At 41.3% G+C, this 15,882-nt stretch overlaps 1 protein-coding gene across 4 annotated transcripts in view; it reads right to left on the minus strand.

Annotated features, from left to right (window-relative positions):
* Positions 1–15,882, minus strand: part of LOC106609189 (solute carrier organic anion transporter family member 1C1) — a 75,673-nt gene that overhangs the window by 15,884 nt on the left and 43,907 nt on the right. For all 4 annotated transcript variants that reach the window (XR_006770639.1, XR_006770638.1, XR_006770637.1 and 1 more), the window contains exons 7-10: positions 6,045–6,143; positions 5,087–5,335; positions 4,700–4,864; positions 69–264 (exon numbers count right to left, since the gene is read on the minus strand). Coding sequence is in view for 1 of the 4 variants with exons in the window: in XM_014207701.2 (XP_014063176.1) it covers positions 69–264; positions 4,700–4,864; positions 5,087–5,335; positions 6,045–6,143 (709 nt within the window). In the remaining 3 variants the exon portion in view is untranslated. The remainder of the gene's footprint in view (positions 1–68; positions 265–4,699; positions 4,865–5,086; positions 5,336–6,044; positions 6,144–15,882) is intronic.

Consider the following 15,882-nt stretch of genomic DNA (forward strand, 5'->3'; position numbering starts at 1 on the left):
AGGGTAAATACTTTGTGTACTTAAGGGCAACTTCTACCCAGAGCTCTGTGTGTGTGTGTATCCCCCACCTGTTGTAGGGCAGCGTGATCCCAGCAACTTTGACGTTCTCGCAGCTCATGACGAAGAAGAAGAGGGATAGGAAGTAGCCTATCAGAGAGGTGCCGAACGCAAACTTGGCTGCTCCCATGATGCTCAGCTTCAGCTTCTTCATGAGCAGGCCACCAGTGAAAATTCCCAACGCCACGGCAGGGATGTTGATTGTCCCTGGAACAAACACACAAACAACACACACTCTGTAAACGTTAAGACATAGGTCTCATTCTTTAGAAATATTCTTAATTCCTAGTCATGGAGGATTTAGGCCAGTACTAAGGTCTTGACGATAGGTTTAATGGGACTGAAACATCAGGTAAACCAGCCAAAGCCCTAAACCAGGCATACACTTACACACAATACCATGCTGTAGCTTTTGCTACCTTTCATATCACTGTAGCTAAAAGTCTACCTTTTATGCCAGTGCTATTCCACAACCCATTACAGCCCCATACATACAGTAGAGTAGTATAGTACTCTGGCACCCCAATGGTGGAACAAGCTCCCTCACGACGCCAGAACAGCGGAGTCAATCACCACCTTCCGGAGACACCTGAAACCCCACCTCTTTAAGGAATACCTAGGATAGGATAAAGTAATCCTTCTAACCCCCCCCCTTAAAAGATTTAGATGCACTATTGTAAAGTGGTTGTTCCACTAGATATCATAAGGTGAATGCACCAATTTGTAAGTCGCTCTGGATAAGAGCGTCTGCTAAATGACTTAAATGTAAATGTAGTATAGAACCAGGCCATACCGCCCGAGACTCAGCCTTTGATATAGTTGAAAGTAGAGAGAACACACAGTAGCGCTGTCCAACTCCCACTCAAAGACCAAAGCTCTTGGTCTTTTTCATACATCAATGTACAGATATCATATTTTATCTATCTGTTCTATTACTGTAGTTATGCTAGATATCGCATTACCTTTCATACACAGCATGCAATGGTCAGGTCAATAGTGTAACATGAGGCCTATTTAGATCAGCATTCACACTGTATAGCTCAATAAAACACAGCACCTTTGATCTCCTATTGCTTGATCTAGTATTAACAATATTGTATGCGTGTGCTTTTCTATGCATAAAACGAGTCCTTTTAAGTTTCGCATCTAAACTGAACTAGCTCATGCAGGAGATGGATCAAGGCCAGTGTTGGGGGTAAGGCATTACAAAGTTATGGGTTAGAGCACTCAGATTACTTTTCTGTGGTAATGAGTAACTTAACGGGAAGATTTTTCAATTTAATTAATCAGTTACTTAATTACGTTTTCAAAGAAGCAAGTCATTATTTTTACAATATTATTTCCTTTTTTGTTTTGTTTCTAGCTAGTGAGATGGCAGAGACAACTATAGCCTTTACATCGTGGAAGAATTCGCATTACATTGAATTGGTAAGGGAAAAGGACAGGAACATCACAGTAAAACGCTAACTCTGCCTCGGGATAAGAGCCTGTCAGCTGCAAAGAACTCTACTTTAAATATCAAGAAGCACCTTCAGACCTTTTCTTGTGCGGTATAACGTTAATCAATACTTTGGAGGAAAGCAGTGAAATAAATCAACAAGGTGTGATTGAAGGTCAGCTGTTTTATTTTGACTTTGAGTCATGAACGTTGTAATGTGCACACGTTGACCTTATGAAAAGGCAACGCTCCTGTAACTTCTATGAAAATAATTCAACTAGTTGGTATCTAGACGATCTGGTTGTTGTGGTTCATGAATTGCATGTTTGCTATCTCTCTGCCAAGTTTGTATCTGTGTGTGAAACAGATTGGTAGCCAGTTATACTTGTATTGGAGCTCTCCTTTTACTGTGCCCAGTTAGTTTTATACAGCGCCTTCGCAAAGTATTTATACCCCTTGATTTTTACACATTTTATTGTGTTACAGCCTGAATTTAAAATTGATTAAATTGAGATTTTGTGTCATTGGCCTACCCACACACATAAAACCCCATAATGTCAAAGCAGAATTCTGTTTTTTTAGAAACTAATTGAAATGAAAAGCAGAAATGTCTTGATTCAATAAGTATTCAACTCCTTTGTTATGGCAAGCCTAAATAAGTTCAAGAGTAATAATGTGTTTAACAAGTCGCATAATAAGTTGCATGGACTCACTATGTGCAATAATAGTGTTTAACATGATTTATTAATGACTACCTCATCTCTGTACCCCACACATACAATTATCTGTAAAGTCCCTCAGTCTAGCAGTGAATTTCAAACAGATTCAACCACAAAGACCAGGGAGGTTTTCCAATGCCTCACAAAAAAGGGCACCTATTGGTAGATGGGTAAAAATAAATAGCAGACATTGAATATCCCTTCGAACATGGTGAAGTTATTAATTACACTTTGGATGTTGTATTAATAGACCCAGTCACTACAAAGATACAGGTGTCAGTTGCCGGAGAGGAAGGAAAGCACTCAGGGATTTTACCATGATGCCAATGTTAACTTTAAAATAGTTAGAGTTTAAAGGCTGTGATAGGAGAAAAGTGAGGATGGATCAACAACATTGTAGCTACTTCACAATACCAACCTAAATTACAGAATGAAAAGAAGGAAGCCTGTACAGAATTAAAATATTCAAAAACATGCATCCTGTTTGCAATAAGGCACTGAAGTCAAATCGCAAAACAATGTGGCAACGAAATGAACTTTATGTCCTGAATACAAAGTGTTATGTTTGGGGCAAATCACATCACTGAGTATCACTCTTCATATTTTTAAGCATGGTGGTGGCTGCATCATGTTATGGGTACTGTACGCTTGTCATCAGCAAGGACTAGGGAGTTCTTTAGGATTAAAAGAAACGGACTAAAGCTAACCACAGGCAAAATCCTAGAGGAAAACCTGGTTCAGTCTGCTTTCCAACAGACACTGGGAGACAAATTCACCTTTCAGCAGGACAATAACCTAAAACACAAGGCCAAATGTACACTTGAGATGCTTACTAAAACAACATTGAAGGTTCCTGAGTGGCCAAGTTAAGGTTTTGACATAAATCGTCTTGAAAATCTTTGGTAAGACTTGAAAATGGCTGTCTAGCAATGATCAACAACCAATTTAAGAGATCTTGAATAATTTTTTTAAGAATAATGTGTAAATATTCTACAATCCAGATGTGCAAAGCTCTTAGAGACGTACACAGAAAGACTCACAGCTGTAATCACTGCCAAAGGTGATGCTAACATGTATTGACTGAGTGATGTGAAATTACAGTATGTAAATGAGATATTTCTGTATTACATTTTCAATACATTTGAAACATTTTCTAAAAACATGTTTTCACTTTGTCATTATGGGTTATTGTGTGTAGATGGGTGAGAAATGTTTTTATTCAATCACTTTTGAATTTAGGCTGTAACAGATCAAAATGTGGAAACCAGTGGAGGCTGCTGAGGAGAGGACAGCTCATAATAATGGCTGTAATTGAGCGAATGGAATGGCATCAAACACATGGAAACCATTTTTGACGGTAGCCACTAGGCCAGGAGACCAGGGCTCGGCAACATGTGGTCCACAGGCCTAAACCTTCCCGTGAGTGATTTTCTTAGGGGGGGAAAAAAACACTGTAAAATCACAAGGAATTCAGATAACACTGAGTTTAATCTAGAAAATCTGTTCTTAAGTACCCCCACCCCAAAAAAAGTGATTGTGTCTCAAAGTAATAAAGGTATGAAATTATTGTCATTTTCAAATACAACCTATTTTTAGGCTTAGTTGTGGTCAATTTGCAGTGTACAAATGATTCTAATTATGTATGCCGTCATTGTAAATAAAAATGTGTTCTTAACTGACTTGCCTAGTTAAACAAAGTAAACTAAAAATGTTCCTGCCCCCCGACCATCCGCTCCTACAAAAATCGGCCCGTGGCTTAATCTAGTTGCCTACTCTTGCACTAGGCCTATCAGTCGTCAGAGTCAAGCCATTTAAAAGTAGTGTGCATAAAGCTAATTATGGTAGACCCTTAAAGGGCCACTGCAGCTGTTTTTATCTCAATATCAAATCATGTCTGGGTAACAATTAAGTACCTTACTGTGATCATTTTTAATTAAAAACAGTCAAAAAGAAACAAAAATAGCTTCTTAGCAAAGACCAATTTCTCAAGCAAGAATTTACCTAGGAATGTCTGGGAGTGGTCTGAGCGGGGAGGGGGAAACTGAAAACGACCTGTTATTGGCAGAGAGGTTTGGAACTCTCTTTCTTATTGGTCTATTAACAATTTTACCGCTTGGTGGTGTCACCAGGCAGGCCAAAACTCCATCCCACCAAAACAGGCAGAAATTTCAGGTGGTCTTTTCAAACAGCTCTTACACTAAAAGGGCATTATCATCATTTTCACAATTTCACAGTATTATTCCAACCTCAGTGTGGAAATATATATATAAAACACAGGATGTTTTTGACTGCACTGGGCCTATAAGAACAACCAACATACACAAGACATCTTCAGAGGACTTTTTGTTTTTGGTAACGCAGAAGTAATGTAACAAGTTACTTTCCATAGTAAGTAACGTTGCAACGTAACAAGTTACTTTTACAAGCAATGTTCTCCAACCCTGATCAAGCCATATAAGCTATATGATTGGCCAACGTTACGTACCCATCAGGAAATTGGCTTTTGATGCTGACTGTCCGTAATGCTGCTCTATGTACTTGGGCTTGTAGGTTACCATGCCGATTAGAGAGTTCAGCTGAATGATGGTCACACACAGGTAGATGAAGTACACTGGGTTCCCCAGGAGGGTTTTCAACGTTGGTATGAAATCTAGATTAAAAACCATCAACAAAACATCATCAGTCGTCAACGACATCATCAGTTGTCATGGGCATTTTTGTCTACCTTTTTACATACTATGGTCATTTCATCCAAAGCAACCTGAATTTAATATACCATTTTACCTGAATAGACTTTGAAAAAGCATTTTTAAACTCCAATCACAATCTAAACCAGAAAATGTTTTAACTTCATCCCCATTCAACAAAATACCTTTGGCCATCTCCAGAAAGCCAGCTGGCTCGTCGGCTTGGTACTTATGCTCCAGGAGAGGGGAGTCTTTGATGAAGCTAGTCCGCTCCGGGGTGCACTGGGCTGGGCCTCGGTCTGACGGGATGGGCAGGGAACGGGGCAGGAACCAGAAGGGGATGGCTGAAAGCAGGGTGATTACCCCAGCTATAAGGTAACCTAACCACCAGGCACCCACCCAGCGAGCATCACCAGGGCTTATGGTGATACTCTCTATACAGCGAGGGGAGACACAGAATTTGATTTATTAGGATCCCCATTAGCTGACGCCAAGGGCAACAGCTAGTCTTACTGGGGTCCGATATATAACGAAAAATACATTACAGACAAAAGACTTTACAATTTACATACATTTAAAAACATTAACATGTAGTGTGTGTGTGTACATCTATCAGTTACACATACATGTCAGTACATACATATAACAAGATAAGGCTATGGTGATACTCTCTATACAGGGAGGACAAGCACAGAGAGAGAGAGAGAGAGCTGTGACTGTTGGGGACAAAATACATTATGAGAATAACTGAGTACACTAGCAACGTTCCTAGCAACAAGACTTACTGGAGAGAAAAACAAGCACAGCACAGCTGCTTTTTGTGCATATCTTAACCATCTCTCCTGCTTCAAATTGGTTAATCAAATTAGGTAGCTGACGTCACTGAGCAGTGTTCTGGAGCACACTAGTTCATTTAGTCCGATAACCTAGAATCCAGAAGCATGAGCATACATAACACTTATTGAACACAGTCAGTGAGTGCACTCTAGGAACGACAATGAACTTAACTCAGAGCCCTGTTTGTTAGTCCAGTAGTAACAGAACAGAGGCGAATGCCCTGTCTCTGTCTAAACTGGAGAACTCACTAGTCCAAAAGTGTGTAGGTGGCCTAGACAGAATACTTTGTAGATACCGGTTACTCACCCATGTTGACAAATCCAATGTCCACATATATTTTGGCACACAGGGATCCCAGTAAATAGCCAAACACAGGACCAATGACTGCTATGGTCTGAACGCAGCCTGAAATATGAAAGACGCACATGCATGCACGAACACACACAGCAATTGATTTATTATACTAACCAGAGACAGTTCCATAAGTCAACAATAAGACAGTTGTTGTGTGATTTTTAAAAGGTCAAAGAGATGCTTCTGTTTATATGGACCGTTCGTCCATTCATGTTATCACAACGAGGTAGATTCAATCAGATCCCGCGTTAACCAGCGATAGCAGACACCCGCATAGCGGATGTTTTGGCGATGTGGTTAGAGCCATCAAATCAGTGAGCAGCTGCTCTTGCGCTCATTGTCAAAGCCACACCCACTCCACTTGCGTTAGAAGTTCAGAACGAGAAAGTGTAGGCTATATAGAAATAACTACGCTCAAATTGAAAAATCATTAAACTAAATAAATGAAAAAAAAAGTATTATCCTAATCGAGATCACATTCCAGTGTTCGAAAAATGGCTGCATGCCATTTCTGTTAATGCAAGCGTGTAGCGCCCAACGCAGGAAATGAGAAGCAGGTACAAGGAGTGAACCATTTAATATAGACTGACATGCAACGGAACAAGAACAGCATCTGGACATGAACACGACACAACAAACAAGGCTACTACAGGGAACAACACAGAGGAGCAGACATATGGAGCGTTGTAACGGAAGGTCCTGTGTTGTAATATAGACTGTCATGGTTGCTAGCTACTATGACAAAGACCAAAGCCGGCGCAAGTACCGTTGAGGACAGTGCCAGTGGTGTCTCTCTATCACACATGAAGGATCTTTTAAACAAACAAAAAGAGACCTACAGTGAGGGAAAAAAGTATTTGATCCCATGCTGATTTTGTACGTTTGCCCACTGACAAAGAAATGATCAGTCTATAATTTTAATGGTAGGTTTATTTCAACAGTGAGAGACAGAATAACAACAAAAAAATCCAGAAAAACACATGTCAAAAATGTTATAAATTGATTTGCATTTTAATAAGGGAAATAAGTACACTGCTCAAAAAAATAAAGGGAACACTTAAACAACACAATGTAACTCCAAGTCAATCACACTTCTGTGAAATCAAACTGTCCACTTAGGAAGCAACACTGATTGACAATACATTTCACATGCTGTTGTGCAAATGGAATAGACAACAGGTGGAAATTATAGGCAATTAGCAAGACACCCCCAATAAAGGAGTGGTTCTGCTGGTGGGGACTACAGACCACTTCTCAGTTCCTATGCTTCCTGGCTGATGTTTTGGTCACTTTTGAATGCTGGCGGTGCTTTCACTCTAGTGGTAGCATGAGACGGAGTCTACAACCCACACAAGTGGCTCAGGTAGTGCAGCTCATCCAGGATGGCACATCAATGCGAGCTGTGGCAAGAAGGTTTGCTGTGTCTGTCAGCGTAGTGTCCAGAACATGGAGGCGCTACCAGGAGACAGGCCAGTACATCAGGAGACGTGGAGGAGGTCGTAGGAGGGCAACAACCCAGCAGCAGGACCGCTACCTCCGCCTTTGTGCAAGGAGGAGCAGGAGGAGCACTGCCAGTGCCCTGCAAAATGACCTCCAGCAGGCCACAAATGTGCATGTGTCTGCTCAAGCGGTCAGAAACAGACTCCATGAGGGTGGTATGAGGGCCCGATGTCCACAGGTGGGGGTTGTGCTTACAGCCCAACACCGTGCAGGACGTTTGGCATTTGCCAGAGAACATCAAGATTGGCAAATTCGCCACTGGCGCCCTGTGGTCTTCACAGATGAAAGCAGGTTCACACTGAGCACGTGACAGACGTGACAGAGTCTGGAGACGCCGTGGAGAACGTTCTGCTGCCTGCAACATCCTCCAGCATGACCGGTTTGGCGGTGGGTCAGTCATGGTGTGGGGTGGCATTTCTTTGGGTGGGGTGGCATTCCTCCATGTGCTCGCCAGAGGTAGCCTGACTGCCATTAGGTACTGAGATGAGATCCTCAGACCCTTTGTGAGACCATATGCTGGTGCGGTTGTCCCTGGGTTCCTCCTAATGCAAGACAATGCTAGACCTCATGTGGCTGGGGTGTGTCAGCAGTTCCTGCAAGAGGAAGGCATTGATGCTATGGACTGGCCCGCCCGTTCCCCAGACCTGAATCCAATTGAGCACATCTGGGACATCATGTCTCGCTCCATCCACCAACGCCACGTTGCACCACAGACTGTCCAGGAGTTGGCGGATGCTTTAGTCCAGGTCTGGGAGGAGATCCCTCAGGAGACCATCCGCCAACTCATCAGGAGCATGCCCAGGCGTTGTAGGGAGGTCATACAGGCACGTGGAGGCCACACACACTACTGAGCCTCATTTTGACTTGTTTTAAGGACATTACATCAAAGTTGGATCAGCCTGTAGTGTGGTTTTCCACTTTAATTTTGAGTGTGACTCCAAATCCAGACCTCCATGGGTTGATAAATTGGATTTCCATTGATTGTTTTTGTGTGATTTTGTTGTCAGCACATTCAACTATGTAAAGAAAAAAGTATTTAATAAGATTATTTCTTTCATTCAGATCTAGGATGTGTTGTTTAAGTGTTCCCTTTATTTTTTTGAGCAGTATATTTGACCCCCTCTCAATCAGAAAGATTTCTGGCTCCCAGGCTTCTTTTATACAGGTAACGAGCTGAGATTAGGAGCACACTCTTAAAGGGAGTGCTCCTAATCTCAGTTTGTTACCTGTATAAAAGACACCTGTCCACAGAAGCAATCAATCAATCAGATTCCAAACTCTCCACCATGGCCAAGACCAAAGAGCTATCCAAGGATGTCAGGGACAAGATTGTAGACGCTACACTTGGCTGGAATGGGCTACAAGACCATCGCCAAGCAGCTTGGTGAGAAGGTGACAACAGTTGGTGCGATTATTCTCAAATGGAAGAAACACAAAATAACTGTCAATCTCCCTCGGCCTGGGGCTCCATGCAAGATCTCACCTCATGGAGTTGCAATGATCATGAGAACGGTGAGGAATCAGCCCAGAACTACACGGAGGATCTTGTCAATGATCTCAAGGCAGCTGGGACCACAGTCACCAAGAAAACAATTGGTAACACACTACGCCGTGAAGGACTGAAATCCTGCGGCGCCCGCAAGGTCCCCCTGCTCAAGAAAGCACATATACATGCCCGTCTGAAGTTTGCCAATGAACATCTGAATGATTCAGAGGACAACTGGGTGAAAGTGCTGTGGTCAGATGAGACCAAAATGGAGCTCTTTGGCATCAACTCAACTCGCCGTGTTTGGAGGAGGAGGAATGCTGCCTATGACCCCAAGAACACCATCCCCACCGTCAAACATGGAGGTGGAAACATTATGCTTGGGGGTGTTTTTCTGCTAAGGGGACAGGACAACTTCACTGCATCAAAGAGACGATGGACGGGGCCATGTACCGTCAAATCGTGGGTGAGAACCTCTTTCTTCCCTCAGCCAGGGTATTGAAAATGGGTCGTGGATGGGTATTCCAGCATGACAATGACCCAAAACACACGGCCAAGGCAACAAAGGAGTGGCTCAAGAAGAAGCACATTAAGGTCCTGGAGTGGCCTAGGCAGTCTCCAGACCTTAATCCCATAGAAAATCTGTGGAGGGAGCTGAAGGTTTGAGTTGCCAAACGTTAGTCTCGAAACCTTAATGACTTTGGGAAGATCTGCAAAGAGGGGTGGGACAAAATCCCTCCTGAGATGTGTGCAAACCTGGTGGCCAACTACAAGAAACGTCTGACCTCTGTGATTGCCAACAAGGATTTTGCCACCAAGTCATGTTTTGTAGAGGGGTCAAATACTTATTTCCCTAATTAAAATGCAAATAATTTTATAACATTTTTGACATGCGTTTTTCTGGATTTGTTTGTTGTTATTCTGTCTCTCACTGTTCAAATAAACCTACCATTAAAATTATAGACTGATAATTTCTTTGTCAGTGGGCAAACGTACAAAATCAGCTGGGGATCAAATACTTTTTTCCCCTCACTGTATATGCAGTTCTTACAACAACAAGAAAATAGTTTCAAGTCTTTGTCCAAATACTTGTGGATTCTACTAATAAAAGAATGGACGACCTGACCAGAGAGGTCCAGGACCTAAAGAACAGTTTGCGGTTCTCCCAGGGTGAGCTCGACGAGATGAAACAGGAGAACGGCAAGATGACAGCAATCTGTAAGTCATTGAGAGAGGTAATCAGTTCTGTGTGTGAATCCATGATAACAATGACAGATAAATCAGACTATCTCGAGGGACAATCAAGGCGAAACAACATGGTTGTGGACGGAATTGCAGAATCTCAACATGAGACCTGGATGAAGTCTGAGGACAAAGTGAGGGAAATTATCTCTGAGAAATTGAAATTGGACCACAGGAAGATTGAGGTGGAGCGCACCCACAGGACTGGAAAACCCACCACCGGCCCAGGTGATAGGCCCAGGCCGATACTGGTCAAGTTCCTGAGGTTCAAGGACAAGGTAGCTGTTCTGGAAAGAGCCAAGAACTTAAGAGGAACGTATATCTTCCTCGACGAGGACTATCCTGAAGCTGTGCGCCAGAAGAGGAAAGAACTGAACCCAGCCATGAAAGCTGCCAGAGCATGTGGGGACATTGCGTACATCCGCTACGACAGGCTCATTGTCCACCCTCCCTCCCAGAAGACTGGAAGGGATGAGAGAGCCAAGCCTATGGGTTCGTAGCCTTAACCCCGCAGCACACACACCGATTGATTAATGGACTGCTGAATGTATATATTTTTTTCAGTATTATGTCTATCTCTGATAAGCTACACAGGAAAGGGCTGAAAATAGCCCATATTAATATAAGTAGCCTTAGAAATAAGGTTCATGAAATCAATAACATCAGATAACATTCATATATAAGCCATTTCTGAGACTCACTTAGATAATTCATTTGATGATACATCAGTAGCAATACAAGGATATAACATTTATAGAAGAGACAGAAATGCTTATGGGGGAGGAGTTGCTCTATATATTCAGAGCCATATCCCTGTAATGCTTAGAAAAGATCTTATGTCAAGTGTTATTGAAGTGTTGTGGTTGCAGGTTCACTTGGCACATCTAAAGCCTTTTCTTCTGGGGTGTTGCTATAGGCCACCAAGTGCAAGCAGTCAGTATCTAAATAATATGTGTGAAACGCTTGATAGTGTATGTGAAGTAAACAGAGAGGTCTACTTTCTTGGGGACCTGATATTGACTGGTTTTCATCAAGCTGTCCGCTCAAGAGGAAGCTTCTTACTGTAACCAGTGCCTGTAATCTGGTTCAGGTTATTAATCAACCTACCAGGGTGTTTCTAAACACTACAGGAACAAGATCATCCACAAGTATCGATCACATTTTTACTAATGCTGTAGAACTTTGTTCTAAAGCTATATCCGTACCCATTGGATGCAGTGATCACAATATAGTGGCTATATCCAGGAAAGCCAACAGCTAGGCCTAAAATAGTGTATAAGAGATCATACAAAAGATTTTCCTGTGACTCTTACTGTATGTGGATGATGTTAAAAATACTTGTTGGTCTGATGTGATTATAATGAGGAGCATCAGGGGCTGCACTTGATAAATTTATGAAATTGCTTCTTCCAATTATTGATACACATGCACCTGTTAAGAAACTGACTGTTAGAACAGTTAAGGCTCCATGGATTGATGAGGAATTGAAAAACTATGGTTGAAAGAGATGGGGCAAAAGGAGTGGCTAATAAGTCTGGCTGTATATCTGACTGACTTACTTACTGCAAATTGAGAAACTATGTGACTAAACTCAACAAAAAGAAGAAGAAACTGTATTATGAAGCCAAGATCAATGATATAAAGAATGATGGAAAAACAACTTTGGAGTACTTTGAATGAAATTACCGTAATTTCCGGACTATAAGCCGCAACTTTTTTTCCCACGCTTTGAACATCGCGGCTTAAACAATGACGCGGCTAATATATGGATTTTTCCCGCTTTCAAATTTTTTTCTAAAAAAAAACACATTCTGTGACGTGCTCAGTTTTTGGGCGGCATGAAGCTTTCATTAGACCAATGAAATTGCCGAACGAGTTAAGGTCAAACAACTTTTTTTTTTACTGTTTAGATTAAATCGAGCACTCTCAAACTTCCCATCATTCTGATTACGGTAGTCATTTTGTCACCCTCATCATGGCAAAGACACGGAGAAATGCATATGATGCAGCTTTCAAGTTGAAGGCGATTGATCTGGCTGTTGGAAAAGGAAATAGAGCTGCTGCACGGGAGCTTGGTCTTAATGAGTCGATGATAAGACGTTGGAAACAGCAGCGTGAGGAATTGACTCAGTGCAAAAAGACAACTAAAGCTTACTGCAAATTTTTTATTTTTTGTTACAAGCCGTGTTTCGTTAAAGCCTATTTATTTTTGTTACAAGCCGTGTTTCATTAAAGCCTATTTATTTTTGTTACAAGCCGTGTTTCGTTAAAGCCTATTTATTTTTGTTACAAGCCGTGTTTCGTTAAAGCCTGCGTAAAGTTCATTTGTTTCAATGTACCGGTAGGCACCTGCGGCTTATAGACATGTGCGGCTTATTTATGTAAAAAAAAAAAAAAAAACATTTTAAATTCAGTGGGTGCGGCTTATATTCAGGTGCGCTCAATAGTCCGGAAGTTACGGTATGGGCAGAAAGACAAATTCAACTCCATCTTTCATCGAATCAGATGGCTTATTCCTCACAAAACCATTTGATGTTGCCAATTATTTTAATAATTATTTCATTGGCAAAATGGGCAAACTTAGGCAGGAAATGCCCACGACAAACAGTGAGAAATTATATTAATGTATAAAAAAACTAATAATGAAAGAAAAGCAATGCAAGTTTGAATTTTGTAATGTTAGTATGGGAGAGGTGGAAAGATTATTAACGATCAATAATGACAAATCTCCTGACATTGACAACTTAGATGGAAAGCTCCTGAGGATGGTAGCTGACTATAGCCACTCCTATCAGTCATATTTTTAATCTGAGCCTAGAGGAAAGTCTTTGTAAGCCAAAGTTATTCCGCTACCCAAGCGTGGTAAAGTGGCCTTTACTGGTTCTAACAGCAGACCTATAAGCTTGCTGCCAGCTCTTCGCTAACTGTTGGAAAAAAATGGTGTTTCGCCAAATACAATGCTATTTCTCTGTAAAAAATTAACAACAGACTTTCAGCATGCTTATAGAGAAGGGCACTCAACATGTACTGCACTGACACAAATGACTGATGATTGGTTGAAATAAATTGATAATAAGAAGATTGTGGGAGCTATACTGTTAGATTTCAGTGCAGCCTTTGATATTATTGACCATAACCTGTTGTTGAAAAAAACGTAACTTCCTAGGGCTAGGCCTCTTTTTTCTCAATTTCCACCTGAATGACGTGCCCAAAGTAAACTGCCTGTTGCTCAGACCCTGAAGCCAGGATATGCATATAATTGGTACCATTGGAAAGGAAACACTTTGAAGTTAGTTTGTAGAAATGTTAAAATAACGTAGGAGAATATAACACAGTAGGAGAAAATCCAAAGAAAAACCATCCAGAATTTTATGGGGGAGAGACCATCCTCTTAGGATGGCAAGTATAAGGTCATACTGAAAATTAGCTCCCTGGATGCAATTCCTATGGCATCCACAGGGTGTTAGCAGTCTATGTTCAAGGTTTCAGGCTTGTAACTTCAAAAACGAATAGGAAATATCAGTTTTAGTACAGGGACACAGTCTTGGAAATTCGTGTTTGCATGCGCCATGAAGACAGGACGCACCTGCTAAAATCAGTTTCCTATTGAACATACTTCTTTCCGTAAGAAATATTATAGTTTGATTACATTTTAGGGTATCTGAGGAGTATATAGAAACATATTTTGACTTGTTGAAACAAAGTTTAGGGGTATATTTTAGGATTCCTTTCTCTGCATGTTGAACGAGTGGATTACTCAAATCGGTGGCGCCAACTGAACAGACTGTTTGGGATATAAAGAAGGATTTTATCTAACAAAATGACACTACATGGGACGCTTTGGATGACAAATCAGAGGAAGATTTTCAAAAAGTAAGTGAATATTTAATCATATTTGTGAATTTATGAAACCTGTGCCGGTGGAAAAATATTTTGATGAGGTGCGCCGTCCTCAAACAATCGCATGGCATGTTTTCGCTGTAATAGCTACTGTAAATCGGACAGTGCAGTTAGATTAACACAAATTTAAGCTTTCAACCGATATAAGACACTTATATATACCTAAATGTTTAATATCCATCATTTTTATGATTATTAATTTGAATTTCGCGCTAGCGTGACGCCTAGCCCTAAATTAAGTGCTATGACTTTTCAACCTCTGCCATATCGTGGATTCAGAGCTATCTATCTAATAGAACTCTTTAATGGAAGCGTCTCTAATGTCAAACATGTAAAGTGTGGTGTACCGCAGAGAGAGCAGCTCTCTAGGCCCTCTAATCTTTTCTATTTTTACCAATGACCTGCCACTGGCATTAAATAATGCATGTGTGTCAATGTATGCTGATGATTCAACCATATATGCATCAGCAACCACAGCTAATGAAGTCACTAAAACCCTTAACAAAGAGTTGCAGTCTGTTTTGGAATGGGTGGCCAGTAATAAACTGGTCCTGAACATCTAAAACTAAGAGCATTGTATTTGGTACAAATCATTCCTTAAGTGCTAGATCTCAGCTGAATCTGGTAATGAATGGTGTGGCTGTTGAACAAGTTGTGGAGACTGAATTACTTCGCGTTACCTTAAAATGTAAACTGTCATGGTCAAAACATATAGATTCAATGGTTGCAAAGATGTGGAGAGGTCTAGCCGTAATAAAGAGAGGCTCTGCTTTATTGACACAACACTCCAAAAAGCAAGATCTGCAGGCTCTAGTTTTGTCTAATATTGATTATTGTCCAGTCGTGTGGTCCAGTGCTGCAAGGAAAAACCTAGTTAAGCTGCAGCTGGCCCAGAACAGAGCGGCACGTTTTACTCTTAACTGTAATTAGAGGACTAATATTAATACTATGCATGCCAGTCTCTCTAGGCTAAGAGTTGAGGAGAGACTGACTGCATCACTTCTTCTTTTAATAAGAAACATTAATGTGTTGAAAATCCCAAATTGTTTGCATAGTCAACTTACACACAGCTCTGACACACACTTATCCCACCAGACATGTGCATTTGGAAGACCCATTGGCGGCCAAGCATTAACTTCCTGACTGATGTCTTGAGATGTTGCTTCAATATATCCACATAATTTCCCCTCCTCATGATGCCATTTATTTTGTGAAGCGCACCAGGCCCTCCTGCAGCAAAGCACCCTCACAACATGATGCTGCCACCCCCGTGCTTCACGGTTGGGATGGTGTTCTTTGGCTTGCAAGCCTCCCACTTTTTCCTCCAAACATAACAATGGTCATTATGGCCAAACAATTCTATTTTTGTTTCATCAGACCAGAGGACATTTCTCCAAAAAGTACGATATTTGTCCCCATGTGCAGTTGCAAACCGTAGTCTGGCTTTTTTATGGCGGTTTTGGAACAGTGGCTTCATCCTTGCTGAGCGGCCTTTCAGGTTATGTCGATACAGGACTCGTTTTACTGTGGATATAAATACATTTGTACCTGTTTCCTCCAGCATCTTCACAAGGTACTTTGCTGTTGTTCTGGGATTGATTTGCACTTTTCACACCAAAGTACGTTAATCTCTAGGAGACAGAACGCGTCTCCTTCCTGAGC

Source organism: Salmo salar, chromosome ssa07, assembly GCF_905237065.1.
Source record: "Salmo salar chromosome ssa07, Ssal_v3.1, whole genome shotgun sequence".
Lineage (NCBI taxonomy): Eukaryota > Metazoa > Chordata > Actinopteri > Salmoniformes > Salmonidae > Salmo > Salmo salar.